At 39.0% G+C, this 23,201-nt stretch overlaps 2 protein-coding genes across 3 annotated transcripts in view; one reads left to right on the top strand and one right to left on the bottom strand.

Moving 5' to 3' along the window:
* Positions 1 to 3,496: 3,496 nt before the first annotated feature.
* Positions 3,497 to 23,201, bottom strand: part of MGAT1 (alpha-1,3-mannosyl-glycoprotein 2-beta-N-acetylglucosaminyltransferase) — a 139,657-nt gene continuing 119,952 nt past the window's right edge. Inside the window, exons 4-6 of one of the 2 annotated variants that reach the window (XR_012125276.1) lie at positions 8,537 to 8,569; positions 5,962 to 6,427; positions 3,497 to 3,864 (exon numbers count right to left, since the gene is read on the bottom strand). The gene's annotated coding sequence lies outside the window, so the exon portion shown is untranslated. The remainder of the gene's footprint in view (positions 3,865 to 5,961; positions 6,428 to 8,536; positions 8,570 to 23,201) is intronic. The other variant, XR_005056931.2, reaches the window with a different exon arrangement.
* On the top strand, positions 12,502 to 13,526 carry LOC108405017 (vomeronasal type-1 receptor 4-like). Its single transcript, XM_073221951.1, has one exon. The coding sequence runs from the start codon at positions 12,599 to 12,601 to the stop codon at positions 13,376 to 13,378; it is 780 nt and encodes a 259-aa protein (XP_073078052.1). The 5' UTR covers positions 12,502 to 12,598; the 3' UTR covers positions 13,379 to 13,526.

The raw sequence follows: 23,201 nt of genomic DNA, 5'->3' as shown, positions 1-23,201 counted from the left end.
TAGTACTGCAACCCCTGCTTTCTTCTCTCTGTTGTTTGCCTGAAATATGTTTTTCCATCCCTTGACTTTCAGTCTGTACATGTCTTTGGGTTTGAGTTGAGTTTCTTGTAAGCAGCATATAGATGGGTCTTGCTTTTTTATCCATTCTATTACTCTGTGTCTTTTGATTGGTACATTCAGTCCATTGACATTTAGGGTTACTATTGAAAGATATGTAATTATTGCCATTGCAGGCTTTAAATTCGTGATTACCAAACATTCAAGGTTAGCTTCTTTAGTATCTTACTGCCTAACTTAGCTCACTTATTGAGCTGTTATGTAAACTGTCTAGAGATTCTTTTCTTCTCTCCCTTCTTATTCCTCCTCCTCCATTCTTCATGTTCTGGGTGTTTTGTTCTGTGCTCTTTTTAGGAGTGCTCCCATCTAGAGCAGTCCCTGTAAGATGCCCTGTAGAGGTGGTTTGTGGGAGGCAAATTCCCTCAACTTTGCTTGTCTGGGAATTGTTTAATCCCCCCATCACATTCAAATGATAATCGTGCTGGATACAGTATCCTTGGTTCAAGGCCCTTCTGTTTCATTGCATTAAATATATCATGCCATTCTCTTTTGGCCTGTAAGGTTTCTGTCGAGAAGTCTGATGATAACCTGATGGGTTTTCCTTTATAGGTGACCTTTTTCTCTCTAGCTGCCTTTAAAACTCTTTCCTTGTCCTTGATCCTTGCCATTTCAATTATTATGTGTCTTGGTGTTGTCCTCCTTCGATCCTTTCTGTTGGGGGTTCTATGTATTTCCGTGGTCTGTTCAGTTATTTCCTCCCCCAGTTTGGGGAAGTTTTCAGCAATTATTTCTTCAAAGACACTTTCTATCCCTTTTTCTCTCTCTTCTTCTTCTGGTACCCCTATAATATGGATATTGTTCCTTTTGGATTGGTCCCTCAGTTCTCTTAATGTTGTTTCATTCCTGGAGATCCTTTTATCTCTCTCTATGTCAGCTTCTATGCGTTCCTGTTGTCTGGTTTCTATTCCATCAGTGGCCTCTTGCATCTTATGCATTCTGCTTATATATCCTTCCAGAGTTTGTTTAACTTCTGTAATCTCCTTTCTGGCATCTGTGATCTCCCTCCAAACTTCATCCCTTAGCTCTTGCATATTTCTCTGCATCTCCATCAGCATGTTTATGATTTTTATTTTGAATTCTTTTTCAGGAAGACTGGTTAGGTCTGTCTCCTTCTCTGGTGTTGTCTCTGTGATCTTGGTTTGCCTGTAATTTTGCCTTTTCATGGTGATAGAAATAGTTTGCAGAGCTGGGACGAGTGATGCCTGGAAGAACTTCCCTTCTTGTTGGTTTGTGGCCTTCCTCTCCTGGGAGGACAGCGACCTCTAGTGGCTTGTGCTGGGAAACTGCACACAGACAGGGCTTCTGATTCCTGCTGGGCTGCTCTGGAGTTTATCTCCGCTGTTGCTGTGGGCGTGACCTGGCTCCGGCTGCTGCTCCAAAATGGTGGAGCCGTGTTGGAGGGGGAGCAGCCGGGATGCTATTTATCTCCCTGTGAGGGGCCTCCGTGCTCCCTGCTGCCCAGGGAGTTATAGTGCCCAGAGATCCCCAGATTCTCTGCCTCTGGACTAAGTGTCCTGGGACGCTTCTCTCCAGTTTTGGGGTCCCTGTCTCATTAAGACTTCCAAAAAGCACTCACCAAAAAAATACCAAAAAAAAAAAAAAGAAAGAAAAAAAAGAAAAAAATGCCACTCGCTTTTCTTTGTCCTAAGTTGCCAGCCTCAGGGACCCGCTCAGCAGTCTTGCTGCCCTAGTTCCCTATTATCCAGCACCTCATGCATGCACTGTGTCTGTGCTCTGGTCCGGATGACTGGGGCTGGGTCTTCAGCTCTCCTGGGCTCCCTCTCCCTCCCGCTCTGACTGTTCTCCTCCCGCCAGAAGCTGGGGGGAGGGGTGCTCGGGTCCCGCTGGGCCGGGGCTTGTATCTTACCCGCTTCGCTAGGCACTGGGTTCTTGCAGGTGTGGATGTGGTCTGGATGTTGTCCTGTTTCCTCTGGTCTCTATTCGAGGAAGAGTTGTCTTTGTTATATTTTCATAAATATATGTGGTTTTAGGAGGAGATTTCTGCTGCTCTATGCCTGCCGCCATCTTGGCTCCACCCCCTGCTTTTCTTTAAGGACATTTCCAGGAAAATTTTGCTTCTATGACTCTAATTTAATTAGTTTGTGTGAATTTATATTTTTGTGTCCTACAAACAATATTACTGAGGAGTCTTTACAAAAGTACTTATTTAACTCGGTGTCATAGACAAATAAAAATAACACATATTGCCAAAAATTTTATATATATATACATATATAAAATAGCACAATCAGAAATTACTTTCAGTGAAATACATGTACATTTTGTCATTCTTTTCATGGATATATGGAATGGAAGTATGTTTATCAAGTAAAAGGAATAATGTAAAATATTTATTTCATCTTCCAATAGTTTTGATTATGCAGAACATGAAAATGAAAATGTTTTGTGTAACAGGTCAATAATCACACCATACCGGAATTAACATTCTTTACAACTAAAGAACACTGAAGGATTTATATCAACCTAATAACCTGTGAGGGGTCACTTCTTTCAATGCATTACACACACTGGTACCTGGAATGGCTTCAGGACAGCACCTTAGGGATGGGGAAACTGATCTGGAACTGGATGGACAAGAGGGGCCAGGAGCAAACCCCCCAGCTCCAGGCCACATTGTGAGGTGGGGGAGAGAGAGCCTGCTGCCCCCCAGGGGGCTGTGCACACAGAGTCCCAGAGGGTGGAGGGATGGGGAGAACTGAGGTCCTGGTCATTCCAGAAGGTTCTGGGTACAGCAGGAAAGCTTGAGGACCCTGGGGCCCGGCTGGTGACTCATGCCAGCCTAGGAACTCTAGCTGTGCCAGCAGGGGATTGTTTTCCCATTTGTTCTATATACTGTGTCAGCCTTCCCTTGTCCTGTCCAGCGCCTTCTGCTCAGCGCCTCCTCCAACCCACACCTGTGAAATTCTCACTTTTGTCCTATTTCTCATATTGCCTATCAATCATTGTTGGTTTCCTGCTGTGCACCCTGCCCTCCTTAGTGCTGGGAGGTCACCCCCTCCGTCAGTGTCCCCTCCCCCGGCCCCCCTGCTCCCAGGCTCGGCCTCTCATGTGATGCGCTATGTCTCAGGGAGATTTTCAGTTCCTGTTTCCTTCTTCCCCTCTCCGTCTCTGATGTGTGTACTTTGTCCCCTCTATCATCTTAATATTTACTCCTTTGTATTTCTTATACAATTTGTACATCAATCATTCATCTTTTCATGTTTTTACCTTCAGGTTTTTAATTCCTTTGGACCCTTTTTGCAAATTAACTACTTTTTGTAATTCATGTATTATTTTTTCAGTCTAAAATAGTTTGAAATTTTTCTATTTAGTAATACTCAACTATATTCTAATTTTTTCTGTATTGTTTCAGTCTCACTTTGCATTGTCTTTTGTTTCTGTTCCTAGTATCTTTCTTTTTTTGTGTATCTATCATGCATTCCAATTTCTCCCTCCTCTATTTTGTATTTCATGACTGTTTGTTGTCTTCAAATCTTTATTTTTAATTCATTTCTCCATTTGTTTTCCTATATGTTAATAACTTACGCTCTTTACTTTCAACATTTTTTGTTTAAGAATTCATTATTTTTAATCTCCATTTTTCATTGCTTTCTCATCCTATCCCAGTCATTCTTGTGCTTTCTGATATTTAAATTATACATTTTTTTCCTTTTGAGTTTTAAGATTTGTGTTTCATCCTACTGGTGTAGGTTTATTCCTCTACCTTCTTAGGTTCAATACGGGGACCTGCAAATTCAACAGAAAACAACAGATTAGGAGAAAAAAATCCAAAATGTATCCACATGCATAAGGGAGCTCACAAAAAGTAACTCTAAATGAGTAAATATAGGAGCTTATATTATCCTACTTCAGTAAGGAAAGGGAGAAGGTCCTTCTGTGGGAAGAGCAATGTGTTTACAGGGGAACAAACAGGAGGTGAGACATTTTGTGATCAGCATTGTTTATGCATGTGCAGCAGTATTTTCCATCTTTTCATGGCTGTAAAACTCCCCCAGGGAAAGCCATTTATGACAGTTTCCTTAGGACGTTTCTGCACTCAGTAAGATAAGGAAGCTCCTAGAAGACCTTTTTCCACATCTGTTGAATCTCAAGTATCTTTAGCTTAAAATAACCTTCATTGAACTCCAGAGGTCCCATTTAACTCCAATCATACCTAAATGTTCTCACTGAAATTTCTTCCAAAAACAAGTACTTTTGGAAAATTACTCACTTTTAGTTTATTTTTATTTAAGTATAGGTGAGATACAATATCATATTGGTTTCAAATGTACAGCATAGTGAATCAACAGCTATATACATGATTAAATCCTCACCCCACTAGTGTAGTCATTTATTTTGCTTTCCTAATCTCCATTTCATGCTTCTAATTTATTCTGACAGACGTACATGCTGATTTTTTTCTATTTCTTGTCAGGCTTCACTTTTTCCATAATCCTTTCTTTGCATTTGTGCCTCTTTTCTTCGTACCCGTTTGTCTATCGTCTTGCTGCCCCACTGGTGATTTTTCTCTCAGCCCCTCTTTCTCTTTAGCTGACTTCCCTGTTGGGATGGCCCTGCCTTCATCCTCCTGTTCTATTCGTAGTGTCACTCTGCCTTCATATTTATTGTCCTTCTCTTTCTTTTCCTTTCCTCTTTACCTAAACATTGTCTCTGGATTTTAATTATTTTTCTCACCTGTTCTCTTTCGCCTCTTCCACCTATTTCCCTGTTTATATCTAACATTCTCTCCATATGCAGCCTTGATCTTCTTTTCATATTTCTTGGATCTTCATGCTTGTTTCATTTCAAAATTTTAGAAACAACTTGTTAGATTCAGTGAAACAAAGGGTTTAGATTTTGTTGGAAATGGCACGAAATTTTAAATAAGGGTGAGAACTAGCCGTTTGTGCTATTGGAAATTCTGGTTTATAAATGTTCGGTGTAGGACTACTTATTTCTTTCTTAATATCTTTTAAGTCATTTATATAATTTTATCCAAGATATTCTTGCAGAAGTTTAAGGTACCTCACAGTATTATTGATACTGTAAATCGTATATTTTCTAAAATTATGTTTTCTAAATAAAGAAATCACTTTTAAATAAATGAGGCTGTTACCTATTATGATACATTTCTCGGAAATTTTAAATTTATTTTCAGTATAGACCATGATCAGTGAAAAATGACAACCCCATTTTGAATACTTCTCTTCTTTTTTTCTTTACTACATGTGATATCAGCTAAAATGCAATAAATTTATAAATTAGTTGTACCACTTACCTTTCTGCCTTAAAAGAGAATTATTTTGGATTCCATAATTCATGTTTATTCTATGTTTATTATAGCTGGCACCTTTGTATAAATGTAATAATCTCCTTTACATTTATACTATACCAGGGTGTTTTATTTTTATCACAAATGATGTTAAGTATATATGAATGTACCTTTCTCATTTACTGAGATGGTCATGTGCTTTCCTAATTGCAGATGTTAATATGGACAATTGCCTCAACGGATTTACATCATAGCATTTCTTGGAAAATCCAAATTGTTCGTGATATATCACTGCTTTTTATAGTTATATATTATAGCTTGTGCATGAAGTTTACAGTTATTTATATGTACATTCATATATATTTTATTGAGATGAAATTGGCATAACATAATTAACCATCTCAAACTGCACCATTCAGTGACACTTAAAATTTTTGCAGTGTTGTGCAACTGCTTCTATGAAGCTTCAAGTCATTTTTTCACTCCAAAAGAAAACCCTGGATTCCCCCACACTCCTCTGCCACCCTCTCTAGTCCCTGGAAACCACGTCGGCTTTCTGTCTATGGACTTACGTATTGTGTGATATTTCACATAATGGAGCCATACAATAGGTGCCTTTCTGGGTCTGGCTTCTTTCCCTTCCCTGCGGCTGCTTCTCATGCAACTGTGGTCATGTCAGTAGCTGGCGACAGGATGGCTTCTGTCCATGGGGTCCTGATGTTTGTCTGAATGGAACGGCTGATGTACAGTTCTGAAAGATGGATGAAGTATTTCTGCTGATGCTGCTCCTCCTCTGATAGGATGGGATGTTTCACATGGTCACGTCAGCAAGCCAGGAGAGCAGGCCCCACATGCAGGCACTTAACAAGACTCTGCTTGTGTCATGTTTGCTCTACAATAACTGGCCAATGCCAGTCAAAGGCCAACCTACATTCAAGCATTGGAGAAAAAAACCTCTCTTCAGTGGCAGCACAATGTCCCGTTACAATGTATCCAGGGAAGTGAAGACTTTACATACATTTTGTAGTCAACCATGTCCTGGAATCAACAGAAAATGAGATGTGAAAAATTGAAGGCAGGAGGTAGAGACAACTATTTAGAGAAGTACTGCTGAAGAGGGAAGGGGACAAAGGACTCAAGAGAAATGTGCAAGAAATACAGGATGTTTGCATGTTGATGTAGGAAATTTTGATACTGCACGAGAGAGGGAAGAGTAACAGAAGATCAGGTCTTGAGCAGAAAAAAGATTTCCAGACTTATTACACAAAGAGATGGATTGGTTATGTAAAGGAACATGGGTAATTCATCCATAGCACTGGGGTGAGGGAGGACGTTGTGAGCAATAACACAGGAGTAGGTTTGATGTAGTGGTGGGATGTAGAAATTTGCTTTACTTTTCTAGATGAAATATGCCGTTCATTGATGGATGAATAAAAAATGTCATATACAGATAGATATACAATGATATATGTTATATATTACACACACACAAAATGGAATGTTTTTCCATCCTAAAGAAAGAAATATTGTCATTTATAACAACATAGATGGCCATTATGTTAAATGATATAAAGCAGACAGAGAAATACAATTACTATATGGTCTCACTTACATGTGGGCTCAAAAAATAAAAATTAAAAAACCCACCCAGCATAGATACAGAGAACAGCTTGGTGTCTGCCAGAGCTGCGATTCGGGATGAGCAATATGGGTGAAGGGGGGTCAAAGCTACAAACTCCCACTTAGAAAAGAAATAAGTCCTGGAATGTAATATAGTTTGGTGACTGTAGTTAATAGCTGAAAGTTGCTAAGAGAGTAGATCTTATAAGTTTTCATTACAACAAAAAAATATTTGTAAGTTCTCATGGAGCCTGATGTTAACTAGGCTTATTGGGTAATCATTCTGCAAGATATACAAATATCAGTATGCTGTATACCTGAAACTAACATAATGCTACACATCAATTGTATCTCAATAAAAATATGCAGTGTGACATCAATTAATTATGAGGTCAGGAGAGGATATGTCGGTAGGTTGAGAATAAAGATTAAGTTTTATAGCAGTCAAAAGGAGGGATAAAGTGAATACCCTACAAATTCCTGAGTAAAGTTAGTGTGATCCCTGGCCAGAGATAAAAGCTTACTGAACTCTGGTGAAGAGTTTGATTTAAGTTCAGTTAATACTGTTCTGTGTTTTTCTCCATCCCTGTTTACCTGAGCAGGATGACATGATTTTGGCATAATATAAGATTTAAACTGGGGTATGATTTCTGCATGGTAAGGAATATGAAGTAGTAAAAATAGCAATGAAATCAGACATTTTTGCAGGAAGTGATTGTAATGCTGGATTGTGGAAGTTTGTAAGGAGGAGAGGCTATTGAGCAGAGATTAATGTTTTGAAGTCCTGGATGATGTGAAAATAATTTTAGACTCAGAGATTAGACAAAATTAAACTGGAAATAGCTGCTAATAGGAGAATGAGATGCTTAAAGTGAAATATAATGTTGACCCTTGACCCTTGAAGAACACTGGGGTTAGGTGCCGCGATTCTTCATGTAGTCAAAAAGCCACATAACTCTAGACTTCCCTGAAACTTTACTCATAGCCTCCTGTTCACTGGAAGCCTTACCAATAATATGCACTTGAGTCACACATATTTTGTATGTTATATGTATAACACACCGTATTCTTACAATAAAGCAAGCTGGAGAAAAATGTTATTAAGAAAAGCGTAAGGAAGAGAAAATACATTTACAGTACTGTACAGTATTTACTAATGCCATAAGTTTACATCATTTGTTAGAAGGTGAATCAATCATCTGTCAGTACCTACATCAATGGTATCTTATATGATACAAAACAAAGTAGATTTCTACATATTACTAACACTAGACATAAAAAATGAAAAGATAATGTGACAGAGAAGTTCGTGTTTCTTTACAGGTATCATGATTCACCCACTGATCACACAGAAGCAGCGACATGCTTCCATTCTGGCAGCTGTCAGTGATCAGTACATTCGCTTCATGGTAGCCTCATATGCACAGTAATGAGGGGTCATTATAAAGTGTTTATGGCATACAGTATTATAGTCACACTCGTAATATGGTATTAGAAACAGTGTTACATATTTAAGGAATCACTTACCTGTGATGATAGGTTGATGCAGTTTCCTCACTCCTGAGAGAGACAGAAATGCAAACTGTACAGTAACGTAATTCTTTGAAGACAAAGTGTTAGAACAGTAGGAAAATTAAACCCTTATTAACTTTATATTAAATACCACTCGCCTCCTGTCTATGTAAGGACGGGCTCTGCACGCCATGCAAGTCTCACATGATGATGATGATGCAAAAAGGTGTCACTCAGTTCCTGCTGCCCAGTGATTACACTTTCACACTGAGACACTCACATACACATAGCAGACGTTTATCAACCATAGGGCATGAGGAGTATTTACTAGTAAGTGGAAGTGGATCATCAAGAAGGTCCGCACCCTCCTTGTCTTCCCGCTGAGCAGGCTGCGGAGGAGGAGGGGTTGGTCCCGCTGCCTCAGGGGTGGCAGAGGCGCAAGAGGCGGAGGAGGTGGAAGGGGAGGCAGGGCAGGCAGGCACACACGGTGTGGCTTTAGGGAAACATACCATGATTTCTGTCCAACTCTTTTGCCTCTTCATTTCTCTGAAAGTGTTTCTATATGGTGCCAATCCTTCCCCTGCCCGTATCATGGAAGAGCCCGTGTCATAAAGGAAGTCAAGGGCAGTCTTGAAGATTCAGAACCCTTTTTCCAGATTTCTAACGTCAATTTGTCTTCCGGCTCTGCCTCTTCCGTGTCTCGTTCCTCCTCGTCCGGCACTGGCTCGGAAGCACTCATGCATCAGGTTGTCATCTGCTAATTCCTCAGGTGTGGTGTCTACCAGCTTTTGAATATCTCTGAGATCCCTGACTTGAAATCTTTCACACACACACCCTCCCACCTTTTCGCACGTCCACAGCCTCCTTCGTGATTCCCTTCTTTGGCTCCGTTGTAAATCCTATGGTGTCATGCTCAACATCCGGACACAATTTTCCTCAGCAGGAATTTTTGGTTTGGACTTAAGGGCTTTCATATCTTTTTCTATAACAATGGCGCCTTCAATGGTGTAATCCTTCCAGACTTTGATGATGTGTGATGCTCTCTATATTGGGGTTCTCTTCAATATACTGACAATCCTTTCCACAGAGTACCATGCGAAGTGATCCTTAGAGGTTCCGGTGACTTCCCTAACTAGAGGCTGAATTAGAGATATTGTGTTTGGGGGCAAGTAGGAAACTTTGACACCGGTGTTGACCTACTGGGGCTTTGGGTGGTCAGGGGCATTATTCAACATCAAAAGAACTTTAAAGGGAAGTCCCTTAGTGGGAAGGTACTTCCTGACTTCAGGAACAGCCCATCAGTGGAAACAATCCAGAAGTATTCCCATTGTCCAGGCCTTGTTTTTGTATAACTAAATCCTGGTGGCTGTTGTTCATCTTTTCCCCTCTTGGTTCACTGGTTAGTGGATTTATACATAACAGCAGTCCTTATCACAGACGTGTACAAGAGAGTGGAGTCAGCCTATCCCTTCCAGCCTTAAATCCTGGTGCTTCCTTCTCTTCCTTGCTAATACTTGTCCTTTGTGGCTTTTCCCCCCAGAACAGGCACTTTCATCTGCATTAGAAACCTGTTCAGATATCCTTTCTCCTCTGTGATTTCCTTCGTGGTGTCTGGGAACTCATCTGCTGCCTGTAACTGGCAGAACCTGCTTCTCCTGTTGATATTTTTAAATCCAAACAAAATTATCAAACCATCATTTCCTGGCATAATATTCTCCAGCTTTAGCTCTTTCACTTTATTTTTGCTGTAAGTTGTCATATGATGACTTTGTGGGGTTTTTTCCCTCAAATCATATTACAGTCTATAAGGATGACTTTCATATGGCAATCCTGTACCCGCACAAAAGCTGCATTTTCAATATGAGGTTAAAAGTCAGTTCACAAAAAGTGCTAGTTTTTGCACTTGCTGGAACAGCTGTGGCAAAGTCTCATGAAATTCCTCCTCTTTTTTTTTTTTTTACAATAGTCTTACACTGGGGTTATTTACCTTGAAATGCTGGCCACCTGAGCCACAGACCTCTATCAGCAGTGCATATTAAACAATCCAATTTTTTCTTGCAATATTATGACTTTTGTCTGTTGAGTGCTTCCAGCATCACTATGGCACTTCTTAGGGTCCGTGGTGTTATTCAAAGTTTACAGTATTGCACTAAACATCATGAACAATACATAAGAACCACATGAGAAAAAGAATCCCTTTGTACTGTGATACATAATTTCCTGGAGAGATGAACTGCCGACAAGGATGCGATGAGCATCACCTGGTGCTTTTGGAGGATATTCCCAACAGTTGAGGTCATCTCAACAGAAACAGGAGGTGGCAAAGAAATTATTACCGTGTTACAATAGGCTCTACAGTTGATTGTAAGCAGTTTTTATTTAATACTCTCTATTTACGTTTGTAATGTAATTGTAATTACAATATGTCATCTCTATGTTTATTTACATTTCTCCTGACTGTGGATGGCACGAGGTATGGGGTGTGGCTCTGTGCTTACATTTTAATAAATTTTAACTCTTAATAATAGATTTGTGTATAATTATGGTAGTCAATGATAAAATATGCTGATACCTATTTATATTTCATGCATTAATGACACATATTCACTCATTTTTTCATATATTTCATGGTGATGCAGTACATCTGCAAGGTTTTGAAATTGTCAGAAATCTTAACCAATTTTTCTGATATACTTCTTGAAGACAATCCATGTGTAACCGAACCCACACAGTTCAAACTTGTGTTGCTCAAGTGCCAACTGTACAATATTGATCATGACAACTACTAGTATTTGAGCAAGAGAAAGAGTGGATGAGGTGGGGGGACAAGAGTGTGGGAAGAGAGGAGACCACAAGTGTGAGAGGTGAGGGCATCGCACAGATGGTCAGCATGCAGACAAGTTATAAAAAACCCTACAGAGGTTGGGCTGGGGAGAGTCACAGGGAGTCAGGAGCTATAGAGGGAATGTCTTGGTGTCAGCAGATTATTTTGCAAAGACAGTGGTGGGTGTTGTGGACTGATGACAAGAGTTTCAAAGCTGGAGTGACGGAGGACTAGCTGGAAGTGCTGGGGATCAAAGAGGACATTCCCAGTAGGGGCTTGAAGGAATAAGAAGCTTGAGAGAGAAAGAATCCACTAAAAGAGTTGTAGGGAAGCAGTGACTTCAGGGTAGAGCAAAAGATTAAGTGCATTTTCAGAGCAGAGATGGAGGATGCAGTGTCTGACCTGTGAACTGATCTGGTATGCATTGTGTCCACTGGAAGCATATAGGAGTTGGAAAGAGTGAGAGAAAGGGTCAGGATAAGGAGGTTACAGAATCAAGATGCACGTGCGACTCTGGCGATGGGTCTTCCTCTGGTGAGTGACAATAATCGTTATGTATGTCATGTAGAGTACAAATGTTATAATAATATGCATTGAAATCCCTTAATAAACATTTTGTTGCTCATGACAGAATTGAAATGCACTCTAATAACATTCAGAATGTATATGTACAACTTAAATAGAATCTATATAAATCCAAAATATTGTTTCTAATAAATAAATTTGTTCTTCAAGAAATTGAAATTCTTTCTCATAAAATAGATGACAGTAATGTTTTTATAAACAAGGCATGTCTCCTCTCAACCCAAATATTCCCTTGAAGTAACAATAATCCTGACATATGCCTCTAGAGCTAATTCATTTCCTGCCCATTGTTACAGGCCATTTGCACGTCCTACTGAAGAGTGACCACTTCACATGTACTCTCCATAAAGCCCTGTTATTTCCCTCAAGACTACCAACCATTTTGTGCTCCTTTTAAGACTGTGCAGGGAATATATCTAAGAAGAAGCCATTGAAAACAAAAGTTTCAAATGCTATTATTTTGGGAATATTTTTTCTATCTCTAGTCATAATTGGTTTTATTGGGAATCCATTCCTACTCGTGTTACAAATTAACAACCTCTTATTTCAGCCCCACACAAAGCCTATAGACTGGATATTCACCCACTTAACCTTAGCTAATATCTTGAAAATTTTTCTCACTGGGATTCCAGAGATAATGCATTTCTTTGGAGTAAGAAATTTTCTGAATGACGCTGGTTGTAAGGCACATGAACAGAGTCAGCCGGGGCCTCTCCCTCTGTACGACGTCCTTCCTGAGTATGTTTCAGGCTGTTATTATCATGCCCAGCAACTCTAGGTGGGCTTGGCTCAAGCCCAAAATCCCTACATGCATTTTTCCTGCTTTCCTTCTTTTTTGGATCATCAACATGCTGATCTACATCTGGCTCATCATAGTTATCGTGGCTTCCCACAACACCACTGAAGTTGTGCAAAAATATTCTCTGAAGTACTGTAGTGGGAAAAATTCTGATAGACACCACAGAGATGCCTTTTTGGTTTCCATAGTCATACAAGAAGTCCTGTGCATGTTCTTCATAATCTGGACCAGTGTGTATGTGGTGAGGCTCTTCTTCACACATCGAAGGACAGTCCAGCACATCCACCGGACCAGCCTCTGCCCACGAGCCTCTCCTGAAGCCAAGGCCACCCACACAATCCTGGCCCTGGTGAGCTGCTTTGTTTTCTTTTACTGGACCAACAACTGCCTTACTATTTATGTAAGTTATAGGCGTGATGTACAAGGGTTGGAGAACATCGCAGTTTTTCTCTCCTATGGTTATCCAGCAATCTGTCCTTTTGTGCTGATCAAAAATAGTAACAGGCAATCCCTTCTGAAGTGTGCCTTTGCAAAGATGAATAAGTCCTCCAAACAAACTATTTCCCCGAAAGGCTTGACATCTTCCCACACTTCTCTGACACAAAGACCATGGATTAGAATATCCTACCCCATAATGATAGGAAGGTAAAATTCTGCAAAACTAGTAATAATTTTTACTATGGAAATTCCTTAAACTATCCAGATTAGTGAACATACAGAGATGAATTATCAGGTTCATAGGTAAAACATATAGAAGAAAGTACCACCTGGATGGGACACTTTTACCTTTCCTACAATGATTCCCAAGAATTCTCACTCAGTTCCCAAAAAAATTCTCAGGAATCTATTATGATTATTTGGGGGTGTCTGTATTTTTAAGAGATCTTCTCTAATGTGCTGTATCCATGGTTTCAATCCCAGTAACTACACTTGCAGGGTTATGCTTGATCGATCCTTCATTTGAACAAAAGTTTTGATACTGGCAGTTATATACTTCAGACCTTAAAGTCAATACTTGAGTTTACCATATGCTGTTAAGTATATCTGGTTTTAACCATAGAAAGTGATAAAAGGGTAAATTTAACCAAACTTCCTATATCCCTTGAATAATACTAAAGGGCCTCAAAACCACAAATGTATTATTCCTCTATTTTACTTTATGAAACCCACACTTTGCTCTCTATATGCATAGCTTTGTAACTGTTTGCATCATTGGATATATATCATAACTTCTATTTTGTATTTTTAAGTATATTTGTGTCATCAAATATTTGTATATCTGTAGTTTTGCACTTGTATGAAATAGATTGATCAATTCCCATATATCATGGTATTACATATTGGAAAACCTGAAAAATAATGCTAGAATATGGCTAAAATTCTCAATAAAATAGTGAATTTTGTTTTTATTAAGAACCAAGCTGAAACACATGTAAGGTGAATTTTGGACTACCAAAAAGGGAGTAAGCTTAATACTGAAAGTGCAGCTGCTCTCAGCACATGTGTGAATCTTCCAGCCAGACCTTTCTGTTCCATGGCTCCTGGGTACAGAGAACATTGGGAGTTGGAACTAGAAAACAGATATTGACTGAAGAGGGAAAAAAATCAGCTACATTCCTTTTACAATAGAAACAATGAATGCATGTGGGTATTCAAAGGCTGAAACTAAAAAGGGAAAATGATAAGAAGCAAATAGTAATTTTGAAAAAGAACAATTAACTATCTATAAAATAGGAGACAAAAATTTTTACTTGTCAAGGAGAGGGTATGCTAATAATGAAAAGAAGTTGGATTAACTAAGAAGAAATATCTGCCCTAAAATTTTGCCAGTGGTAAAAATAACCCCAAATGTGTACATGGAGTAATTAGAAAGAGAAGTGAACATATCCATGATTTAAATGATATGTAAGTACAATTCTCTCAATATTTAATACACCCACTAGAGAACAAATCATAAACAACAAAACATGGTTGAACAATATAATAAAAATTTGTAATTAAAGTACACATTAAAATTTATTTCTAATCTCAAATTAGAGAATACTTTCATGTCTGCATTTAGTATTTAGAAACAAGAAACATTTAGAAAATGACGGCATCAGTGGGGAAGACATAAATATTTCTAAATAAATATGCAAAAATGTAACATATTATATTCTCTCTTTCTATGAAATAAGCTATTTAAAACAATATGAGAAGCTGCAATGTTTTTGGAAATTGGAAAATACATTTTGAAATAAGTTATTAAAATAAAATGTAAGAGAAGCAATACATTATCAACCCCTCAATGGTAATGTAAGAGACTGCTTGTCAACATTGAGACATATAGCTCAAAGTGTATGTGAAAGAAAATGTATGACCTTATAACCACTCTTTTAGAGCACATGCAAAGATAAATTCAAAATGGATTAAAGACTTCAATGTAAACTGAAACTATAAAACTCTTTGACTAAGCCTACTAGAAGATAAGATCTTTGTCATTGGCTATAGCAATATATTTCTGACCAGTCTCCTCAGGCAAAGGCAAGAAAAACTAAAATAAACTAATGGGATTACATCAAACTGAAAAATTTTGCACAGTCGAGGGCACCATCACCCAAAGAAAAAGACAACAACCTACTGAATGAGAGAAGATAATTGCAAATCACTAGTCGGAGTGAGCACTTAATGACATGGGTAACTGTTGAACCTCTGTGTTCTTTACTGGAATCCAATATGATTGTATATGACTTATACTTCAGTTAAGAAAAAGAAATTGCAAATCATACATCTGATAAGGGGTTAATATCTAAAATATGCAGGAGCTTATAAAGCTTAATATCAGAAAAATATGATTTCATTTATTTGTGGAATCTAAAAACAAGACAAAACAAAATGAACAAAATTTCAGTAGACTCATAGACACTGAGAGGTGACTGGTGGTTACCATTGGGGAGGGGTTGGGTGAGTGGGTGGCAATGGTGAGGTGGATAAAGGGGAACAACAAAAATTCTCAATCGTAACATAAGTTGGTCACAGGGATGGTACTACAGAATGGAGAATACAGCCAATAATTCTGTAACATCTTCCTATTCTGACAGATAGTAACTGCATTAATGGGGATGATGATTTATTAATATGGATAATTGTCAAAACACTCTGTTGCATATTTGAAACCAATACAACATTGTACATCAGGCGCATACCCTGTGGACAGACCACTTGGCTCAGCAGTGGGGTCAGACTTTGCTGACAGTAGGCAGAGGGAGACCCTCTCATCTTTCTTGGCCCCAGCCAGGGAACTGCATCCAGGAGCCAGCCCCAAGAGGTCCTTCCTCACATAAGGAGCTGCTCCTGCCCACCTGTGGCCCCCACCACAGCTGCAGTGCAGGCAGAGAGTGGCACCACCCACAAGAACTCAAGCAGAGTGTTCTACACTTACCACAAAGTCACAGCTGAAGCAAACAGCCCTCCTGAAACCATCTCTACAAACAAGACAGAAAGGCACCCCACACCCTGTATGCTAACAGCTGTGGGTCCTGCACTGGAAAGCGAAATGTCTTGAGCTTCTGGGCACTAAAAGACACATACTTTGTAAAGCTATTGTTCTATAGGAAACACAAAAAATGAGGCAGAATAATTTGTTCCAAACAAAACTATAAGACAAAACACCAGAAAGAGGGCTGAATGAAATTGATATCACCAATCTTCTTGATAAAGAGTTCAAAGTAAAAGTCCTAAACATGAAGAGAGATCTACAGAAAAATATTCAAGATCTCCGGGAGGATCTCAACAAAAAGACAGATGAGCTTCACTATGAGCTGAAGAAGACAGTATCTGGAAATGAACATACAATGGAGGGATTTAACAGTAGACTATAAAAGGTTGAAGAAGTTGTAAATGGTTTATAAACTAGGGAGCAAGAAAACAATGAAGCCAAAAAAGAGACAGAACAAAGGATGTCTAAGAATGAAAGAATAATAAGAGAGCTGTGTGAGAAATCCAAATGGAACAGTATTTGCATATTACGTGTACCAGAAGAAGAGGGAGACAAACAGATAGAAATACTGTTTGAGGAAATTATTGCTGAAAACTTCCCCAAATCTGGGGAAGGAAATAGACACTCAGGTCATGAAAGTTCAGAGAGAACAAAAGGAACCCTAGGAAGAAAACACCAAGACATATAATAATTAAAAAAGCAAAGATCAAGGATAAGGAGTGTGTTGAAAGCAGCCAGAGAAAGAAAAAAGATTACTTATGAAGGAAAGTCCATCAGGCTATCAGATGACCTCTCATCAGAAACCATAGGCTAGAAGGGAGTGGCATGAAATATTTAATGTAATGAAACAGAAGGGCCTCCAAAGAAGGTACTCGACACTGCTTGATTATCATTTAAATTTGAAGTAGGGATTAAACAATTTCCAGATAAAAGTTGAAGGAATTCACCACCACTAAGTCAGCCTTACAGGATATGATAAAGGAACTACTGTAGATGGAAATGTTCCTAAAGAAAAATAGCTTTCACTAGTGTAAAGAAATCCACAGTAAAGGTAGTAGACCAATTAATTAACAAACAACTATATAATTAAATTAACTACTCACAAAACCAGTTAGGGAATGTACAAAAAGTATGGAATATGACACCTGATATATAAAGATTGAAGAAGAAAGAAGAAAAGGGGGGGAAGTAATTCTTGGCTTTGAAATAGAGTAATCAGTAATTTGAGATAGACTGTTATATAGTAGGGAAGCTATTCTTGAACCTTTCATAACAACAAAAGTAAAAACTGCAATAAATACACAAAATAGAAAATCTAATCACACACTAAGAAAAATCTACAGAACACTCCACAAAAAAGCAGCAGGATACAGACTCCTCTCAAGTGTACATGGAATGTTTTCCAAAACAGATCACATACTAGGCCACAAAAGGGACCTCAATAAATTAAAAAAGATTGAAATTGTATTAAGCAGCTTCTGAGACCACAATGGTATGAAACTAGAAATAAATTACATGAAGAAAACATAAAAACCTACAAACACATGGAGGTTAAACACATGGTTCTACATAATCAGTGGATCAAAGACCAAATTAAAGCAGAGATCAAGCAGTATATGGAGACAAATGAAAACATAAGATCAACAGCCCAAAACCTGTGAGATGCTGCAAAGGCAGTTTTCAAAGGAAAGTACATAACATTACAGGTTTTTCTTATCAAGAAACAAGTATTATCTCAAACAAACAGTCTAAACTCACAACTAAAGAAACTAGTAGAAGAGCAATGAGGGCCAAAGTCAGTAGAAGGAGGGACATAATAAAGATCAGAGTAGAAGTAAATAAAATTGAGAAGAATAAAGCAATAGAAAGAATCAATGAAACCAAGAGCTTGTTCTTTGAGAAAATAAACAAAACAGAAATGTGCCAAGAGGCGGAGCCAACATGGCAGCATAAGAAGGACAGTGGGAATCTCCTCCCAAAAACATATATATTTTTGAAAATACAACAAATACAACTAATCCTAAAAGAGAGACCAGAAGACACAGGACAACAGCCTGACTACATCAACATGTGTGAGAGCCCAGCACCTGGTGAAAGGGGTAAGATACAAGCCCCAGCCAGTGGAACCCCAGCACACCTCCCCCCAGCTCCCGGAGGGAGGGAGAGGGAGCCCAGGACTGCTAAACACCCAGCTCCAGCCACCCGCACCAGAGCACAGACACAGTACATGCATGGAGGGCTGGAAACTAGGGAAATAGGGCAGAAAGACCTCTGAGCAGGTGCCGAAGCTGATACCCCTGTGACAAAGAAAAGCCAGTGCTCTTTGAAAGTCTTAAAGGGACAGGGATTTAACAGCTAGATGGAAACAACACAGGTCACAGCCCAGTGGCTGGAAATTACAGGGAAAACTGGGCACACTAATCCCCCGGGCAACAGCTCTGACACCCCTCACGGAGGTAAACAGCCAAACAGCCCCCCCCACACCGTCCATTACCCCTCCCGGCACTGCGAAAGCAGAGAAACAGCCTAAGGCAAAACACGCCCACAGAAAGGCAGAAAGGAAAATTCCTACACTTTGGCCGGCAAGACACAAAGACCCAGCCTACACGCAATTACCCAACACAAGCCACTAGGGGTCGCAGTTGTCCCAGTAAAGAAAGGCCAGTAGCAAGTGAAAAGTTTCGCCCTCCTAGCTGACAGTCAGTAGCACCTGTCAACATGAAAAGGCAAAAAAATATGATCCAGACAAGACTAACCCAGACAGCTTCGGCATCTGCTACATCTTCCCCTGAGAAGGAACCTGGGGAGATAGATTTAGCCAGTCATCCTGAAAAAGAATTCAAAACAAAAGTCATAACCATGCTGATGGACTTGCAGAGAAATATGCAAGAACTAAGGAAGGAGAATACAGAAATAAAACAAGATCTGGAAGTACATGATGAGATGCAAAAGACCATTAATGGTCTAGAAAATACAGAACAGGAATGCAGAGAAGCTGATGCAGAGAGAGATAAAAGGATCTTCAGGAATGAAAGAATTCTAAGAGAACTGAGTGACCAATCAAAAAGGAACAATATACACATTATAGGAATACCAGAGAAGAAGAGAGAGAAAAAGGGATAGAAAGTGTCTTTGAAGAAATAATTGCTGAAAACTTACCCAAACTAGGGGAAGAAATGGCCTCTCAGATCACAGAGGTACACAGAACTCCCATGACAAGGGATCCAAGGACGGCAACACCAAGACACATAATAATTAAAATGGCAAAGATCAAATACAAGGACAAAGTATTAAAGGCAGCCAGAGAGAAAAAAAAGGTTACCTACAAAGGAAAACCCATCAGGCTATCATCAGACTTCTCAACAGGAACCCAACAGGCCAGAAGAGAATGGCATGATATACTTAATGCAATGAAACAGAAGGGCCTCGACCAAGACTACTGTATCCAGCACAAATATCATTTAAATATGAAGGAGGGATTAAACAATTCCCAGACAAGCAAAAGTTGAGGGAATTTGCCTCCCACAAACCACCTCTTCAGGGCATCTTATAGGGACTGCTCTAGATAGGAGCACTCCTAAAAAGAGCACAGAACAAAACACCCAACATATGAAGAAGGGAGGAGGAGGACTAAGAAGGGAGAGAAATAAAGAATCATCAGACCGCGTTTATAATAGCTCAACAAGTGAGTTAAGTTAGACAATAGATAGTAAAGAAGCGAACCCTGAACATTTGGTAACCACAAACTTAAAGCCTGCAATGGCAATAAGTTCATATTTTTCAATAATCACACTAAATGTAAATGGACTGAATGAACCAATCAAAAGACACAGAGTAATAGAATGGATAAAAAAAGCAAGATCCATCCATATGCTGCTTACAAGAGACTCACCTCAAACCCAAAGACATGCACAGAATTAAAGTCAAGGGATGGAAAAAGATATTTCAGGCAAACAACAAAGAGAAGAAAGCAAGTGTTGCAATTCTGGTATCAGACAAAACAGAGTTCTAAATAAAGAAAACAAAAGAGAAAGGACATTACATAATGATAAAGGGGTCAGTCCAACAAGAGGATATAACCATTATAAATATATATGCACCGAATACAGGAGCACCAACATACCTGAAAAAAATATTAACAGAACTAAAGGAGGAAATAGAATGCAATGCATTCATTCTAGGAGACTTCAACACACCACTCACTCCAAAGGACAGATCCACCAGACAGAAAATAAGTAAGGACACGGAGGCACTGAACAACACACTAGAACAGATGGACCTAATAGACACCTACAGAACTCTACATCCAAAAGCAACAGGATACACATTCTTCTCAAGTGCACATGGAACATTCTCCAGAATAGACCACATACTAGGCCACAAAAAGAGCCTCAGTAAATTCCAAAAGATTGAAATCCTACCAACCAACTTTTCAGACAAGAAAGGCATAAAACTAGAAATAAACTGTAGAAAGAAAACAAAAAGGCTCACAAACACATGGAGGCTTAACAACAAGGTCTTAAATAATCAATGGATCAATGACCAAATCAAAACGGAGATCAAGGAATATATGGAAACAAACGACAACAACAACACTAACCCCCAACTTCTGTGGGACACAGCAAAAGCAGTCTTAAGAGGAAAGTATACAGCAATCCAAGCATATTTAAAAAAGGAAGAACAATCCCAAATGAAAGGACTAATGTCACAATTATCGAAATTGGAAAAAGAAGAACAAATGAGGCCCAACGTCAGCAGAAAGAGTGAAATAATAAAGATCAGAGAAGAAATAAATAAAATTGAGAAGAATACAACAATAGCAAAAATCAACGAAACCAAGAGCTGGTTCTTAGAGAAAATAAACAAAATAGACAAGCCTCTACCAGGACTTATTAAGAGGAAAAGAGAGTCAACACAAATCAACAATATTAGAAACGAGAAAGGAAATATCACGACGGACACCACAGAAATACAAAGAATTATTAGAGAGTACTATGAAAACCTATATGCTAACAAGCTGGAAAACCTAGAAGAAATGGACAACTTCCTAGAAAAATACAACCTCCCAAGACTGACCAAGGAAAAGACACACAAGTTAAACAAATCAATTACGAGCAAAGAAATTGAAATGGTAATCAAAAAACTACCCAAGAACAAAACCCCCGGGCCAGATGGAGTTACCTCGGAATTTTATCAGACATACAGGGAAGACATAATACCTATTCTCCTTAAAGTTTTCCAAAAAATAGAAGAGGAGGGGATACTCCCAGACTCATTCTATGAAGCTAACATCACCCTAATACCAAAACCAGGGAAAGACCCCACCAAAAAAGAAAACTACAGACCAATATCCCTCATGAACGTAGATGCAAAAATACTCAACAAAATATTAGCAAACCAAATTCAAAAATACATCAAAAGGATCGTACACCATGACCAAGTGGGAATCATCCCAGGGATGCAAGGATGGCACAACATTCGCAAGTCCATCAACATCATCCACCACATCAACAAAAAGAAAGACAACACCACATGGTCATCTCCATAGACGCTGAAAAAGCATTTGACAAAGTTCAACATCCATTCATGATAAAAACTCCCAGCAAAATGGGAATAGAGGGCAAGTACCTCAACATAATAAAGGCCATCTATGAAAAACCCACAGCCAACATTATATTGAACAGCGAGAAGCTGAAAGCTTTTCCTCTGAGATCGGGAACTAGACAGGGATGCCCACTCTCCCCACTGTTATTTAACATAGTACTGGAGGTCCTAGCTACGGCAATCAGACAAAACAAAGAAACACAAGGAATCCAGATTGGTAAAGAAGAAGTTACACTGTCACTATTTGCAGATGACATGATAGTGTACATAAAAAACCCTAAAGACTCCACTCCCAAACTACTAGAACTGATATCAAAATACAGCAAAGTTGCAAGATACAAAACTAACACACAGAAATCTGTGGCTTTCCTATACGCTAACAATGAACCAATAGAAAGAGAAATCAGGAAAACAATTCCATTCACAATTGCATCAAAAAGAATAAAATACCTAGGAATAAATCTAACCAAAGAAGTGAATGACCTATACTCTGAAAACTACAAGTCACTCTTAAGAGAAATTAAAGGGGACACTAACAAATGGAAACTCATCCCATGCTCGTGGCTAGGAAGAATCAATATCGTCAAAATGGCCATCCTGCCCAAAGCAATATACAGATTTGATGCAATCCCTATCAAATTACCAGCAACATTCTTCAATGAACTGGAACAAATAATTCAAAAATTCATATGGAAACACCAAAGACCCCGAATAGCCAAAGCAATCCGGAGAAAGAAAAATAAAGTAGGGAGGATCTCACTCCCCAACTTCAAGCTCTACTACAAGGCCATAGTAATCAAGACAATTTGGTACTGGCACAAGAACAGAGCCACAGACCAGTGGAACAGATTAGAGACTCCAGACATTAACCCAAACATATATGGTCAATTAATATTTGATAAAGGAGCCATGGACATACAATGGCGAAATGACAGTCTCTTCAACAGATGGTGCTGGCAAAACTGGACAGCTGCATGTAGGAGAATGAACCTGGACTATTGTCTAACCCCATACACAAAAGTAAGTTCAAAATGGATCAAAGACCTGAATCTAAGTCAGGAAACCATAAAACTCTTAGAAAAAAACATAGGCAAAAACCTCTTAGACATAGACATGAGTGACCTCTTCTTGAACATATCTCCCCGGGCAAGGAAAAAAACAGCAAAAATGAACAAGTGGGACTGTATTAAGCTGAAAAGCTTCTGTACAGCAAAAGACACCATCAATAGAACAAAAAGGAACCCCACAGTACGGGAGAATATATTTGTAAGTGCCAGATCTGATAAAGGCTTGACGTCCAAAATATATAAAGAGCTCACACGCCTCAACAAACAAAAATCAAATAATCCAATTAAAAAATGGGCAGAGGAACTGAACAGACAGTTCTCCA

Source organism: Manis javanica, chromosome 14 (assembly GCF_040802235.1).
Source record: "Manis javanica isolate MJ-LG chromosome 14, MJ_LKY, whole genome shotgun sequence".
Taxonomy (NCBI): Eukaryota; Metazoa; Chordata; class Mammalia; order Pholidota; family Manidae; genus Manis; species Manis javanica.
The sequence above is the reverse complement of the archived record's forward strand: the minus strand, read 5'-3'. Positions and strand labels throughout refer to the sequence as shown.

Excerpts from the sequence above, each read along its gene's own strand:
- LOC108405017 (XM_073221951.1), top strand. The coding sequence starts at position 12,599 with ATGACGCTGGTTGTAAGGCACATGAACAGAGTCAGCCGGGGCCTCTCC.